The sequence below is a fragment of the Hypanus sabinus genome, chromosome 11 (genome assembly GCF_030144855.1).
Source record: "Hypanus sabinus isolate sHypSab1 chromosome 11, sHypSab1.hap1, whole genome shotgun sequence".
NCBI classification, from domain to species: domain Eukaryota; kingdom Metazoa; phylum Chordata; class Chondrichthyes; order Myliobatiformes; family Dasyatidae; genus Hypanus; species Hypanus sabinus.
In genome coordinates, this window is record NC_082716.1 from 26,672,240 (window position 1) to 26,688,922 (window position 16,683).

General features: G+C 40.7%; 1 protein-coding gene across 9 annotated transcripts in view; it reads left to right on the forward strand.

Moving 5' to 3' along the window:
- The window catches only part of LOC132401776 (paralemmin-2-like), a 128,664-nt gene that overhangs the window by 78,606 nt on the left and 33,375 nt on the right, over positions 1 to 16,683 (forward strand). The window contains exon 1 of one of the 9 annotated variants that reach the window (XM_059983971.1): positions 6,886 to 6,904. The exons of the other annotated variants lie outside the window; for them this stretch is intronic. Coding sequence (XP_059839954.1) covers positions 6,902 to 6,904 — 3 coding nt within the window. The 5' untranslated portion in view covers positions 6,886 to 6,901. Of the gene's footprint in view, positions 1 to 6,885; positions 6,905 to 16,683 lie in introns of those variants that run through there. 9 annotated transcript variants of the gene reach the window in all.

Genomic DNA, 16,683 nt, shown 5'->3' on the forward strand with positions numbered 1-16,683 from the left:
TAACACCAAGGAACTTCAAGTTGCTGATCCTCTTCACCTCTGATTCCCCAATAAAGGACTGGCTCATGGACCTCTGGTTTCCTCCTCCTGAAGTCAATAATCAGCTCCTTGGTCTTGCAAACAGTTGTTGTGGCACCACTGAGCCAGATTTTCAATCACTCTCCTATATGCTGATCCATTACTGCCTTAGATTCAGCCTGTGACAATGGTGTCATCAGCCAGAGGGCATTCAAGCTGTGCTTAGCCTTACAGTCATACATGTAAAGCGAGTGAAGCAGGGAGCGAAGCCCACGGCCTTGTGGTGGAATTGTACTGATGGAGATTGTAGAGAAGATGTTGTTACCAGTCCAAACTGAATGGGGAAACTGAGAGGAAATTGAGCATGCAATTGCACAAAAAGGTTTTGAGGCCATGATCCTGAAGCTTATTGATTAGTTTTGAGGGGATGATTGATTGCCCAGCTATAGGCAATAAGGAGCATCCTGATGTGTGCATCATTGCTGGTCAGATGTTCCAAGGTTGAGTGAGGAATCAATGAAATGGCATCTGCTGTGGACCTGTTGTGCTGGTGTACATATTGGAGCAGATCCAAGTCGCTTCTGAGGCAGGAGTTGACATGTTTCATCATCAACCTCTCATAAAAACTTCATCAATGTTGATGTAAGTGCTACTGGATGATACTCACTGAGGCAGGTTACCACGTTCTTCTTGGGCACCGGTATAATTGAAGCCTGCTAGTAGTAAGGGGTTACCCCAGAGTGCTGAAGTGAGAGGTTAAATATCTCAGTGAACACTCCAGTCATTTAATCAGCTCAAGTCTTTAGTATTTAGCCAGGTACCCCATCTGGATGTTTTCTGTGGGCTTACCCTCCTGAAGGATGCTTTCACTTTGGCCTCTGCGGCTGCAATCACAGGCTCGTCAGGGGCTGTGGGAGATCATGGGGTCTCTTCCATGTTATGACGGTCAAAGTGAGCATAGAAGGCATTGTGCTCATCTGGAAGCGAAGCCCTGTTGTCACACGTCGCTTGGTTTCACTTTGTAAGAGGTGATAGCCACAGCTGCTGAACTTTCTGCATTGATTCAGATTTAGTCCAGAACAACCATTTCGCCCAGGAGAGAGCTTTCCAGAGATCGCACCTAGCCCTCTTGTAACTTTCTTGTTTGCCAGACTTGAAGGCCTCTTATCTGGCCCTCAACAGACTGTGAATCATGGAGTTATCCACAGGAGAATGAGGTTGAGCGTAATAATAAATCAGCCATGATGGAATGGGGGAGCAGATTTGATGGGCCAAATGGCCTAATTCTTCTCCTATGCCTTATGGTCGTAACACAAATATCATGAACTCTACTTCAAATGCTAATTCAGCCAGGTATCATTCTATGTAATGTTTTTTTTTTCTTAAAGGAACAACTTCAGACAGATAGACGGACAGAAAGACATACTTTATGGATCCTGAGGGAAATTGGGTTTTGTTACAGCCGCGCCAATCAAGAATAGTGTATAAATATAGCAATATAAAACCATAAATAATTAAATAATAATGTTACTCATGCCAAGTGGAAATAAGTCCAGGACCAGCCTATTGGCTCAGGGTGTCTGACACTCTGAGGGAGGAGTTGTAAAGTTTGATGGCCACAGGCAGGAATGACTTCCTATGACGCTCAGTGTTTCATCTCAGTGGAATGAGTCTCTGGCTGAATGTACTCCTGTGCCTAACCAGTACATTATGGAGTGGATGGGAGTCATTGTCCAAGATGGTGTGCAACTTGGACAGCATCCTCTTTTCAGACACCACCGTCAGAGAGTCCAGTTCCACCCCCACAACATCACTGGCCTTACAAATGAGTTTGTTGATTCTGTTGGTGTCTGCTACCCTCAGCCTACTGCCCCAGCACACAACAGCAAACACAATTGCAAACATGTTACTCCTCCCTTCTGTTTCTTCTCTCCACCATCCATGTGTTAAAAACCTCACTTCTGCTCTGTAAAGACTGAACAATTCAGCCAACATCTTGAACGTACTACACAAAGGATAGTTGACTACCATTTGAGAGTGGGTAGAGAATGCTACTACCCAATCAATACTCTGTGAATGACTCGATGAATATATGATCTTCATTGTTTCCATTTCTTTTGAGAACTAGACATCAAATAGCATTAGACAAGGAAACGTGGATATGTAACTTTCACAGACTTTAATGTTGAAAGCAAAACTTCAACCGGCCATTATACTGAAAATATGTGTCCTTGAAATACTACCAACAAAAGCTTCCATGTTGAAATGAGTGACCTATTCCCAACCATTATGCAGAAATGAACATTTCTTGCCTTTTGTATTACACGTGTTGAAGATTTTTTGTCTAGTTCTGTAATTAATAAATTGAACTGCAACAAAAGTTACATTGAGGAATACTCGAGCATAAGCTTTAATTACTCCCACCCTTCCACTTGCTTCTCGTTAAGACCCAAGAGCAAGTGTAATTAATTAAATCACTGTGATTAAACACAGTGCAACAATCCATGTACCTAATTAATCTATATATTCTGATTTATATTGCACAAACGTAAAATATAATATTCCTTTCTTTTGTTATCTTCCTTTTCCAATCAGTTGCTCTCACAATATATTGATCTCCAATCGCACGAAATACCATGAACTAAGCTTGGATGTGATGCATTCCCTATTTGAATAATCTGAAAATCACTAACCTGAATCATATATTAAATACTATATCACTATTGGTATCATCCAAATCAATAACCATGTGCTTTGTAGGACAATGATTTAGAGCAGGAGTTCCCAACCTTTTTAAGGGATTCATAGACCCTAGGTTGGGAACCTTTGGTTCAGAGGCTTTCCCTCCACACACATGGAAGTAGTGAGGACCTACAAGTATCTGGAACTGTAGCTGGATGTCAGATTTGAGTGGAGCACCAACAAGAAGGGCCAGAGTCACCTCTACTCCCTGAGAAGCCTGAGATCTTTTGGAGGCCTCTCCTTCACATGATCTACCCAGTTATTGTCTCTAGTACTATCTTCTATGCAATGGTGTGCTGGGGATATGACATCAACATGGGTTATGCCGACAGGGTCAATAAACTGAATAGGAAGGCTGGCTCTGTTATAGGAGTCAAACTGGACATACTGGAGGCTGCGGTAGAACAAAGGACCCTACAGAAAATTCTAGCAATTCTAGACACTTTTTCTCACCCTCTGCATGTCACCTTTGCTGAACAGAAGTGCACTTTTAGTAATAGACTAATACAACTGCACTGCTTTAAAAGGCACTTATGAGGTTAGCTTTACCCTTGGCTATTAGGCTCTATGATTAGTCAAACTATAGCTGGGGAAGTGATGAGCCCCTCCTGTTAGATTGTTTGTGGTAACTTAATTTTTATTCTTTTTTACTTCTCTTCTAATATTTTTATCTGGACACTTGTAATGCTACTGTGACACTGTAAATTCCTTTGGGATTAATTATCTATATTTGTCCATCTATCTATCTATTCACTTCACAGCCCAAAGTATTGTCTCCTATACAATAACCCTCCACTGCCAGTGTCCCCCCAACTCTTCACTTGATATACCAGGTCATGGCCCAGCTGGAACAAGTCTTCAGGAATCACAACCATCAAATGTAATAAGTTTTCAGCTTCTAGTTACCTGGCACTTTAATTCACCATTCCACTCCCTCAATGACCTCTCATTCCTGTTCTGTACTCATGTACAAAGCACAATGCAACACCAGGAACAACACCGGATCTTCTGTCTGGGCATATTTCAGCCATGCAGAATTTGCTATTGGATTATCCAACTTAGGTAGCTCTTTTTTTTTCAGTCTGTCTCAGAACTGGCCATCTTGCCTTCCTTTTTTTCGTCTTTTGTCTTGTCTGTATAGTTTCAGCAGCCCAGACTATACACATTCTGAATAGAGTCATAGAGTCACTAAAGCACAAACAAGCCCCTAAGTGCATCTAGCCCATACCAGTCTGGTTTTTTGCATAGTCATAAAAATTTAAGAACATAAGAAATAGGAGCAGGAGTCGGCCAACTGGCCCATCAAGCCTGCTCCACCATTTAATAAGATCATGGTTGATCTGACCATGGATTCATCTCCACCTACCTGCCTTTTCTACATAATCTTTAATACCCCTACTATGCAAAAATCTACCCAACCTTGTCTTAAATATATCTACTGAGGTAGCCTCCATTGCTTCATTGAGTAGAGAATTTCACAGATTCGCCACCCTCTGGGAAAAGCAATTCTTCCTCATCTCCATGCTAAATCTACTCCCCCAAATCTTGAGGCTATGTCCCCTAGTTCTAGTCTCACCTATCAATGGAAACAACTTGGCTGCCTCTATCTTATCTATCCCTTTCATAATTTTATATGTTTCTCTAAGATCTCCTGTCATTCTTCTGAATTCCAGGGAGCACAGTCCCAGGCAACTCAGTCTCTCCTCATAGTCTAACCCCTTCATCTCTGGAATCAACCTGGTGAACCTCCTCTGCACTGCCTCCAAAGCCAGTATATTCTTCCTCAAGAACAGAGACCAGAACTGCATGCAGTACTCCAGCTGTGGCCTCACCAGTACCTTGTATAGTTGCAGCATAAGCTCCCTGGTCTTAAGTTCAAACCCTCTAGCAATGAAGTCCAACATTCCATTTACCTTCTTGATAGATTGCTGCACCTGCAATCCAACCTTTTGTGATTCATGCACAAGCAGTCTCAATTCCCTCTGCGTAGCAGTATGCTGCAGTTTTTTTTACCATTTAAATAATAATCTGATCTTCCATTTTTCCTTTCAAAGTTGATAACCTCAAATTTACCAACATTGTACTCCATCTGTCAGACCCTTGTCCTCTCACTTAACCTATCTATATCTCTCTGCAGACTCCTCGTATCTTCTGCACAGCATATAGTCCCACTCAGTTGCACCCAAACAATAGCCTTCTATACCCCTTCCATCCACGTGCCGAAGCAAACATCACTTAAATATGACAATTGAACCCACATCTACTTCTTCTGCTAGCAGCTTGTTACACATGTCCCCCACCTATTGAATGAAATAGTTACTCCTCAAATTCCCCTTAAATATTTCAGCTTTCACAAGTTCCAGCCTGAATCTATGTAGGGAAAGAAAACAGTGATGTTATGCTCGTCATTGAGTGGTGAAAGAAGAGCAAATATACCTGTTGGATTTCAATTCACATTATCATATAATTCTTATATTCACTGTTACACTAAAGGAAATGGTTCCTCCATACCCACAAGTTTAGTTCAAACTGGCACACGCGATTGTAAAGCTGGAAAAGAATTCCTCGACTAAGTGGGCCGGTGCCCCTTTTCACTGCTCCTAGCCCTGTGCTAAGTTTTTGCTAAGAGTGGGTGCTGACCGCCCCTCAGTGCACATTGCAAAGTTATCACCGGGGATAAACCCAACTGGACTCTCAGTGTTGTTGGCAACATAGCAGCTTTTGTAAATAAACAGCCGTCTAAAATTCCACCCCAGCGGTTCTTTGGTCTCCAATTGTTAGAAAACCTCTTTATTGTACTCCTCCTTCAGCAGTATTGATGCTTCTGACATGCTTCTCCTGAATCTGCCTTGATCCTGTCCCAGTGGGATAAAACACATCAAGATTCACAGTGCAGCTTGAATCAGAACTCTTTTAAGAGTATATCAGGACTGTGGAAATGACACAAACAACATAAAACACAATATAGCTTATACCATTACACAAAATTACTATACATTATTTGATGTGAAATACTGAAATATATTGCAGACCAATGTCTCCCCTGCATTAATGAGTTGAAATAGCTTTAATCCTTAACTATAACTGTAAATTCTGCTTACTTACATTTCTCTCTAACTCTGACTCTGAACGCGTTTAAAACAAGTGATCAGTTGGAGAAATTTGTCACCATCTGCAAAGCTTGTAATTAATTCCCTTGCAAGCTGCCTTTCACATTTCCAAATTACTCATTCTTTAACTTTGATTTTTAATAACACACTGGTGAACACATGGAAGAATATGTTACCATTTGTGCAGGGAATCAATCCCGTCCATAGTTCCCTGCAAACTGCAAAATTTTCCCTGGTTCTGCCACCCCCCCCCCCCATTTTATAATATAAAAATCATACCTTTAATTGGTTAATTACAAACGTTTGTAATACAAGACCTTCTTATTGCTAACTTATCACCTCTTTCCTGTCTGTTGTCAGTTCATGCAATGGTTAAAATAGGAATGCCTCCTGTTGCTGATCAACAAAAACATTGAGGAAAGGTCTGAGCTTATCAGCATCTCGAAAAGCCGATTAATGCTCTATTCTAATGGCGTTTCTCGCATTTTGTAACTTCAAAGGGTCTTGGAGTCCAAACTGGGACCACCTTTGTTACCGATATATTCACTTATCTGTTGACAGCTTCACTGCAGCGTTTCAGAGAAGATCACAGCTGGTTAAATTCCAATAGCACCCAGTTCGTGTTCAGCTGGTTAAATTCCAATAGCACCCAGTTCGTGTTTGTATGAAATTGCTTGCTCAGTGCTTCGCAGTTCACAGACTCATCACAGATCCCTGATTCCTTGTAGCATTCTGGGACAGAAGGTTTTGTGCATTTACTGGAGGTCTGATAGCAGAATTTGAACTTGGAGTCATTGTGCTCCTTATTGAAGTTCAGAACTTCAATAGAATTGGTGTCATAGCCCACTTCTAGGTGTCAAGTAGCTATTATATTTTGAAGGGACCAGAAGCAGATGCTTTTGTGAACAGGAAAAAGACCAGTTGATCTAATAATCCATTCATTTTACACAGATCATTGTTTTCTCAGTACTGTTACGAACCCCGTAACTGGGTCACTTACCACCAAAGATGGAGAGGTCCGTTGAAGTCTGATGGTACTATTTTTAACAGTATTTATTGATAAAGATACACAAAAATAAGATTAATGCAAACATACAGATAATATACGTTGTCAATACTAAATCTAAAAGCGCGGGTATAATAATAATAATCAATAAGAAATAGCTCTATCGTTGTCTAGGGGATAACGTATTGTCCGATGGAAATATAAAAGTCACTGTTAGTTCGTTCAAGCTGCAGTGTTTTGGTTTGAGAGAAAAACGGGTTAAAACTTGCCCAGTTCCTTTATGATGTCAATCCTTCAAGAGTTGTTGGGAGTCGGTTTCCCCGTTGTTAGCTAAAAGCCGTTTTTCCATGGTAAAGGGCACTGGTTCCGGGGCAAATGGAACCGAACGCACATGGCCTCCCCACCGGCTTCCGCTATTATGGGATCGCTAGCATTTCTTCTGGTGCGTCTGAAGGGGCTGTTCCCACAGACCCTCTTTTATCCTGACTCACAGGGTCTCAGATGTCAATCAGGTTGGGGGTGATGAAATCCCTCCCTCAACCAGCCCACTTTGCCTGAGGGCTTCCACGTAGTACAGTATTGTAATACACAAGTCCGTCTCCAAGAGACAATGGCCGTTTCCCGTAGCTTTATATCGCCGGGGTAGGAGGGGGGGGTCAAGACATTCCGCACGTCTCTCTCTCTCATTTCCTGGGTCTTTTGACCCAAATCAATAGTGATCTTGCGATTCTCACAAAGGAGGGGGCTACCCCACACCCTTCAGCCCCTCAGAGCTGTGGTACATTCATAACAGTACCCCCTTACAATTGTTGTTTGCCCATCTTTTATGGTGTTCCATTGATTCTACCATGTTTCTTTGTGCCTATTTTGAATGTTGGCAAGAAAACTAATCTTGGCAACCTAAATGTACTTTGATAATAAATTTTATTAAAAATCCTTGTCCCTTAATTCTTCCTATCCAACAAAATATCAACTGAATCTTCCATTTATAGTCTCCTGATTCACATTTCACAATATTTTCCCTGCCCAACTTTCCCTCTTCCTTCCAAAGCAATTTAAAACAATAAATAGGAACAGGAGTAGACCATCCGTGGGCCTGCTCTATTATTCATTAAGACTATAGCTGATCTGCTACCTCAGTGTAATTTGCCTCACCGCTCATAACCTGCCAACTTGAGATTGATCCATTTATTTCCTTTCTTTCTCTTTGCTTTCTGTCCAACACCAATTCTCGAACATTATCCTCAGTTCCATGTCGTCTAATGACCAAACTCCTGTAGGACCTTATCAGAAGCATTCGGTAAATCCAAAGATACAGCATCCATTTGTTCTCTAAACAAGACATGTCCTCAGAGAATCCAGTAGATTAATCAAACGTAGTTTTCCCATCTTGAATCCATGTCAGCCTTGTTCAATTCCATTATTCTTTCCAAGGTATCCTGTTATGACTTTCTTTATTAAAGAGCTGCAAAGTAATGTGCAGGTCTATAAAACCATGGTTGGACAACAGTTGGAATATTGCGTCAAGTTCAAAAGGTCCAAAGGTTCATTTGTTATCAAGGTATACAACTTGAAAATCTTCCTCTCTGGGTAGCCATGAGACTGAAAAGAAAAGAAAAGCGGCATGATCATCACTCCCCAAAAATACCCCTACCCGCACAGAAAAAAACAAAAACAGAACAGACACATCAACCCCAAATCCCCTCCTGCACAATAAAAAACAAAACAGAACAGGCACATTGACCCCATCATTCCCTCCCCCGCACAAAAAAATGAACAAAATTAAACAGGGACAGCAATCCCCAAATCCCCAAATAAATGAGTGAAAATGTAACAGGAACATCAACCCCCCCCCCCCATCCCCTTCCTCACACAAAAAAATGAACAAAATTATAATAGGCACATTAATCCCCAAATCCCCCTCTCTGCACAAAAATATGAAAGATTGGGTGAAAAACCCCAAATATATGAAAAACTATAAGATATACAGAGAACCAGGGGAACAGTCTCCAAGCCCATTATAAGAAGGATATGGAAGCTTTTGAGAGGGTGTAAAGGAGATTTATCAGGATGTTGTCTGGGTTAGAGAGCATGTCTTATTTATCTTATTAATTATTTATTTATTTATTTGGCAATACAGCGTGGAACAGGCCCTTTCAGCCCAACACGCCATACCGCCCAGCAACCCAGCTATTTAACACTAGCCTAATCACAGGAGAATTTACAATGGCCAATTAGCCTACTAAAAGATACAACTTTGGACTGTGGGAGATAACAGGTTCACACCGGATTTTCAAAAAAACTTCTGGTGAGGTCCCACAGGAGTTTGGTCAACCAAGTTAGACCACGTGGAACTGGGGGTAATGTTTGAGAATTGGTATTGGACAGAAACCAAAGAGTAGAAATAAATGGATCAATCTCAGATTGGCAGGTTGTGACTAGTGAGGCAGAAGAAATGAAATTGTAGGCCAGTTAGTCTGATGCCAGTGGTTGGGAAGATGATGGAGTCAATTATTAAGGATGAAGTCCAGGGTACTTGGAGGCATAAGATAAGATAGGCCACAGTCAGCATGCTTTCCTCAAGAGAAAACCTTGCCTGACAAATCTGTTGGAATTCTTTGAAGAAATAACAAGCAGGATAAACAAAGGAGAATTGGTTGATGTTGTGTACTTGGATTTTCAGAATGCCACACGAGACTGTTTAACAAGCTACAACCTCCTTTATTACAAGAAAGATTCTTGCATGGATAAAGCAATGGTTGATGGGAAGAAAGAACAGTAAGAATAAAGAGAGCCATTTCTGATTGGCTGCTAGTGACTAATGTGTTTCACAGGGGTCGGGGATAGGATATATCAATGATTTGGATGGAATTAATTACTTTTTTGCAAAGTATGCAGATAGGTGGAGAAGTAGGTAGTTTTGAGGAAGTATAAAGGCTACAGAAGGACTTCGATTCGGAGAATGGGCAAAGAAGTGGTAGATGGAATACAGTGTTGGGAGGTGAATGGTTATGCACTTTGGTAGAAGAAATGAATGGAGAGAAAATACCAAAAAAAAGATTCAAAGGAATTCGAGAGTCCTTGTCCAGGGTTCCCAAAAGGTTAATTTGCAGGTTGAGTCTCTGGTGAGGAGGCAAATGCAATGTTAGCATTCATTTCAAAAGGATTAGAATATAAAAACAAGATATATTGAGACTTTATAAAGCACTGGTGAGGCCTCAGTTGGTATTATGAGCAGCTTGGGGCTCCTTATCTTAGAAAGGATGTGCTGAAACTGGAAATGGTTCAAAGGAGGTTCACGAAAATTATTCCTGGATTGAAAGGCTTATTCATAAGAGGAGCATTTGATGGCTCTGAGCATGTACTCACTGAAATTCAGACTAGAAGTAAGTCCATTTAGAATGGATATAAGACATAGGAGCAGAACCAAGGCCATTCAGCCCATCAAGTTTGCTCTGCAATTCAATCATGGGCTGATCCAATTCTTCCAGTCAGCTCACTCCCCTGTTTTCACCACATACTCTTTGATGCCCTAGCTAATCAAGAACCTATCTATCTCTGCTTTAAATACACCCAATGACTTGGCCTCCACAGCTGCTGGTGGCAACAAATTCCACAGATTTACCACTCTCTGTCTTTAGTAACTTCTCCATATCTCAGTTCTAAAATGACATTCCTTTAATCCTGAAGTCATGCCCTCTTGTCCTAGACTCCCTTACCATGGGAAATAACTTTGCCATATCTAATCTGTTCAGGGCTTTTAACATTTGGAATGTTTCTATCAGATCCCCTCCTCATTCTCCTGAACTCCAGGGAATCATTCTAATGAATCTTCTCTGAACCCTCTCCAATGTTAATATATCCTTTGTAAAATAAGGAGCCCAAAACTGCACACAATACTCCAAGTGTAATCTCACAAGTACCTTATAGAGCCTCAACATCACATCCCTGCTCTTATATTGTATACCTCTAGAAATGAATGCCAACATTGCATTCGCCTTCTTCACAACTGACTCAACCTGGAGGTTAACCTTTAGGTTATCTTGCACAAGGACTCCCAAGTCCCATTGCATCTCTGCATTTTGAATTCTCTCCCCATCTAAACAATAGTCTGCCCATTTATTTCTTTCACCAAAGTACATGACCATACACTTTCCAACATTGTATTTCATTTGCCACTTCTTTCTTGTTCCCCTAAACTATCTAAGTCTCTCTGCAGGCTCTCTGTTTCCTCAACACTACCTGCTCCTCCAATTATCTTTGTATCATTGGCAAATTTAGCCACAAATCCATTAATACCATATTCCAAATCATTGAAGTACATTGTAAAAAGCAGCGGTCCCAAAACAGAGGAGAAATTTCTTTACCGAGAGAGTGATGAAATTGTGGATTTTGTTGTCACAGGTGGCTGTGGAGGCCAAGTTTTTATGTGTATTTAAGGTAGATGTTGATAGATTTTTGATTAGTCAGGGCATGAAGGGATATGGGAAGAAGGAAGGCAATTGGGGCTCAGAACAAAATGGAACAGACATGATGAAATGATGGAGTAGATTTGATGGGCCAAATGGCCTTATTCTGCTCCTATATAGACATAGAAACATAGAAAACCTACAGCACAATACAGGCCCTTCGGCCCACAAAGCTCTGCTGAACATGTCCTTACCTTAGAAATTACCTAGGGTTACCCATAGCCCTCTATTTTTCTGAGCTCCATGTACCTGTCCAGGAGTCTCTTGAAGGACCCTATTGTATCCACATCTTATGGCATTATGGATAAATCCCCAGGATGCTCAGGGAAGAAAGTGATAGAACACAGTACAGGCTCTTCAGCCCACAACATGGTGCTGACCTTTTAACCTAATCTAAGATTAATCTAACCCTTCCCTTCCACTTCCCAAAGCCCTCAATTTTTCTTTGTGTTGGGAATTTTTGCATATTTATTAACTATAGATGAGATTCCAGAAGACCACAGCACAACTTGCAACTATGTAGGACCCTGGTCAGACCCCACTTGGAGTACTGTGCTCAGTTCTGGTCTGCTCACTACAGGAAGAATGTGGAAGCCATAGAAAGGGTTTGGGGGGATTTACAAGGATGTTGCCTGGATTGGGGAGCATGCCTTATGAGAATAGATTGAGTGAACTCGGCCTTTTCTCCTTGAAGCGAAGGAGGATGAGAGCTGACCTGTTAGATGATGAGAGGCATTGATTGTGTGGATAGTCAGAGGCTTTTCCCCAGGGCTGAAATGGTTGCCACAAGAGGACACAGGTTTAAGGTGCTGTGGAGTAGGTACAGAGGAGATGTCAGGGGTAAGTTTCTTACTCAGAAAGAGGTGAGTGCGTGGAATGGGCTTCCGGCAACAGTGGTGGAGGCAGATATGATAGGGAGTTTTAAGATACTCCTGTTCAGGTACATAGAGCTTAGTAAAATTGAGGGCTATAGGTAAGCCTAGTAATTTCTAAGGTAGGGATGTGTTTGGCACAACTTCGTGGGCCAAAGGGCCTGTATTGTGCTGTAGGTTTTCTATGTTTCTAAGACTGGTGGATAGCCTACATTGTTCTTTGTACATAAAGGGCAGTCAAAATAAGCCTGGAAACTATTGGCCAAGGAGCTTTTCATCAGCAGTTGGAAAGTTGTTGGGATGATTTTTGAGGGACAGAATTTATGTCACTTCAAAGGACAGGGACTGATAAAAAGAATTCAGCACAGTTTAATGTGGGAGAGGCAGCATCTCACAAATCTGATAGACTCTTTGAAGTGGTAACTAAAGTGATTTATGAAGGCAGAATAGTAGATGTTGGTTATATGAACTGTAGTGAGGCTTTTAACAAAATTACGCTTCATATATTAGTACAGACAATTAAGGCACGGATAATCCAATGTATGTGGGAAAACTGGTTAAAAAATTGGCCACTTGTTACTAAGCAGAGGTTAGTGGTGAATGGGTGCTTTGCTGGCTGGAGAGCTGTAACAAGTGACATAGCAGAAGTATTGGTGCTGGGAATCAATGGTCACTTTATTAGGTATACCTATACACTTGCTTGTTAATGCAAATATATAATTGGCCAGTCATGTGGCAGCAATTCAATGCATAAAGGCATCTAGACATGGTTCAGACCAAAAATCAGAATGGAGAGGAAATATGATCTCAGTGACTTTGACTGTGAAATGATTATTGGTGCAAGAAGGGAGGGTGTTGCAGTATCTCAGAAACCGTTGATCTCCTGGGATTTTCATGCACAACCATCTCTAGAGGTTACAGAGAATGGTGTGAGAAACAAACAAACATCCAGTGAGTGGCAGTTCTGTGGACAAAAATGCCTTGTTAATGAGAGAGGTCAGAGGAGAATGATCAGACTGGTTCAAGCTGATACGAAGGTGACAGTAACTCAAATAACCATGTGCTACAACTGTAGAGAACAGAAGAGCACCTCTGAAGGTGCAACATGTTGAACTTTGAAGTGGTTGGGCTACAGCAGCAGACCACGAACATACATTCGGTGGCCACTTTTTTAGGTACAGGAGTCACCTGATTAAGTTGCCACTGAGTGTTAGATAAATGATTTGGATGAGAATGTAGCAGACTGATTAGTAAGCTTGCAGATGACACAGAAGTTACTGAACTCAGAGATAAAGAAAATGGTTCTTTAAAGATATGGTGTTACATAGATCATCTGTAATGGCAGATAGAATGTAATCCAGACAATTCAATGGTTCAATGGTACAATTGTGAGGTAATGCAGTTTTGGGAGTCAAATTCTCCAAGGATATATAGAGAAGAGTTGGATAGGTGGTGAAAAAGACATTGGGAATGCTTACCTTCAGAGGCATTGAGAATAAAAGTTGGGATGTAACGTTACAACTGTAAGAAAACATTGGTTAGGCTGTACATGTTCTGCTCAGTTCTTTTACAATACCACAGGAAGCATATGGTAGCAACAGAGAGAATGTAGAAGAGGTTCACCACTGTGTGCCTGCAATGAAGAGCTGTAGTTATGTTTGAATAAACTGAGTTTACTGTCTCAGGAAGATAAGAGACTGTTGAATGACTTTATACAGGTTTACAACAATATCAGCAGTGTAGATAGAAGATAGAAACTTTTCCCCAAGGTAGGGGAATGTAGAACTGGACAGCATAAATTTAAGGTGAGAGGGGAGAAATTTAAAGAAGACCTGAGGGACGTTTTCCTCAGAGCGTGGTGAATATTTGGAACAAACTGCCAGAGATGTTAGCAGTGGCATTTAAAAGATTTTTGGACAGGTACTTGGACAGAAAGGTAGTTGAGGATACCCACTAGAAATGCAAATTTATGAAACTGTTCCTCTAATCTAAACTACTTCCATGATAATGATTTGTTACTCTAAATAAGATTAGGTCATAAATGTTCCACAAACACAAGAAAATTTGCAGATGCTGGAAATCCAAAGCAACACACAAAAATGCCAGCAAAACTTAGTAGGCCAGGCAGCATCTATGGAAAAGAGTAAACAATCGACATTTTGGGCTGAAACCCTTCATCAGTCCTGAAGAAGGGTCTCAACCCAAAATGTTGACTGTTTACTCTTTTCCATAGATGCTTCCCAGCCCACTGAACTCCTCCGGCATTTTTTGTGTGTAGCCCAGATCATAAGTGTTGTTATTTCCATATGTGGGATTGTTAATAGAATTAATAAAGGATAAACTGGCACAGTTGAAGTCTCCTACCACACATCAAGTACACCCCCTTAGAGTCATTGTTTCTCCCTAGACAACAGAGCCATCTCCTCTTAATGTAACGTCCTGCAACCTGGTATAATCCTTTTAACTGTTTTGTTTACATATCCTCCAAAACAGCCTTTTATATCTTTTAGAAATAGGTTCAAGATTCAAACTCTCTAAAGACACCAATTAGCCACGTATGGACCAATTATGCACGGTCTTTTAAATTTTAGTTTTATTCGCAGTTAGGTCTTTACTGATATGGAAATTCATTACTGTGGATTTCAGGCAAATTTAATTCAGTCATATCCAATTAAATGAGTGACTAATGAATGGATAAAAATGTGTGAAGAAAATTAAATTTCCATGCACAAATTCTTTTTGCTATCATTTTACAGATAAGTACCCTTATTAAATGAATAACTGTTAACGGCATAAAATTAGTTTTATGAAATGAAGTCTGTATTTCTGTGGTTAACTGTGGTGCTCTCATGGTCAGGATAATTAACTCACTTTACCAAATGCTATGCTAAGATCTCTTTACTAATATACAGCATTTCCCTTATGAGGTAAAAATGCTTGATAATGTTTTCAATGACAGTTGAGTGTTTTTTAACTATTAGAATGGTAAAACATATTTATGTGTGAAGATTTTATCTTAAGCATTTTATTCTTTAAGCAGTCATCCAATTCTTTACAACTGAAGCTAAACTTCAGAAAAGCTGTTTTGGCTACAAAGAGCTTTTGCTGACTGTTGTTGCAAGTGGAACTGCAGTTTAGAAAGAGAGAAATGTTACGTAATCATAAAGGTGTTAGAGAGGCCTCACCTGGAGTAGAGTATGCAGGCTGAAGAAATGATATACTAGCGTTGTAAACAGTCCAAAGATACACTGTAGGATGGAATCCTCAGGGTCAGCGTGTTGCTCTGTCACAAGCAGGTAAAGGATTTGGATCTATATTCTTTAGAGTTTAGTAGAAACTCATCCCACATCACCCAGGACATGCCTTCTTCTCATTGCTACCATAAGGAAGGAGATATAGGAGCCTGTATTCAACAATTCAGGAACAGCTCCTTCCCCTCGGCCATCTGATTTCAAAATGGACATTGATCTCGACCTCACTAGTTTATTTTTACTTTTGCACTACTTATTTAATTTTAATTTAACTATTATATATATATATATATATATATATATTTACTGTAATGCACAGTGTTTTTTCTCTAATACTATGAACTGCTGTCACAAACAGGACAAATTTCACAATGTCTACTGCTGATATTAAATCTGATCCTGAATAAGGGGACATTGTTGTAATGTGAGTATTATTAAAAGTAAGTTAATACTAATCAGGAAGCTGTGGTAGCAAGAGGCGGGATCCAGGGTTGGCGGGGTCTTCTCTTCCGCTCTTTTTACTCCCGGTATGCATTGTATATAGTTCCTCCACCCAGGCCGCACGAGGTACCTGGAAGCCTCTGTATTGTAAATATCATTTCCCGTCCCAGATAAAGATGCTCTTTTGGCCATTAAGTTGTCGAGTGGTCTTTTTGTAAAGTATAAGTTACCACAGACATGAATATCAGAAGCATGACCAGGTTGGTACTGACATGTTTCCACTAGTGGGAGTGACTTGAATGAGAGGACGTACTTGTAAGATAAAAGAGTAAAAGAGGAGTCATTCAAAACTGAAATGTGCAAGAATTATTTCACACAGAGGGCAGTGAATCTCTGGAATTCTTTACCCCAGTGTGCTGTATATGTTAGGTCACTGGGGGTATTTAGAGAGAAGGTAGATATCATACATTTTTGGCAGACTGAGGAATTCTGGGTTATGTGGATTTGGCACACTGTAAGAGCTGAGGCCTGAGGCACATTGGCCAGGATCATATTTAATGACACTGTAGGTGTGAGGGGCAGTTGCCAACCCCTGCTTTTGGAGCAGACCACAATCTGCTGGAGGAACACCAAGGGTTGAGTGGCACTGGAACAAAGAAGGACGTTGCTGACATTTCAGACCAAAACCCTGTCCTGGTGCAACTACCTTGATGTCACAGTGATGAAAATGCACCATCTCCTCAACTTCAGCAGGAGGCTGAAGAAATTCAGCAA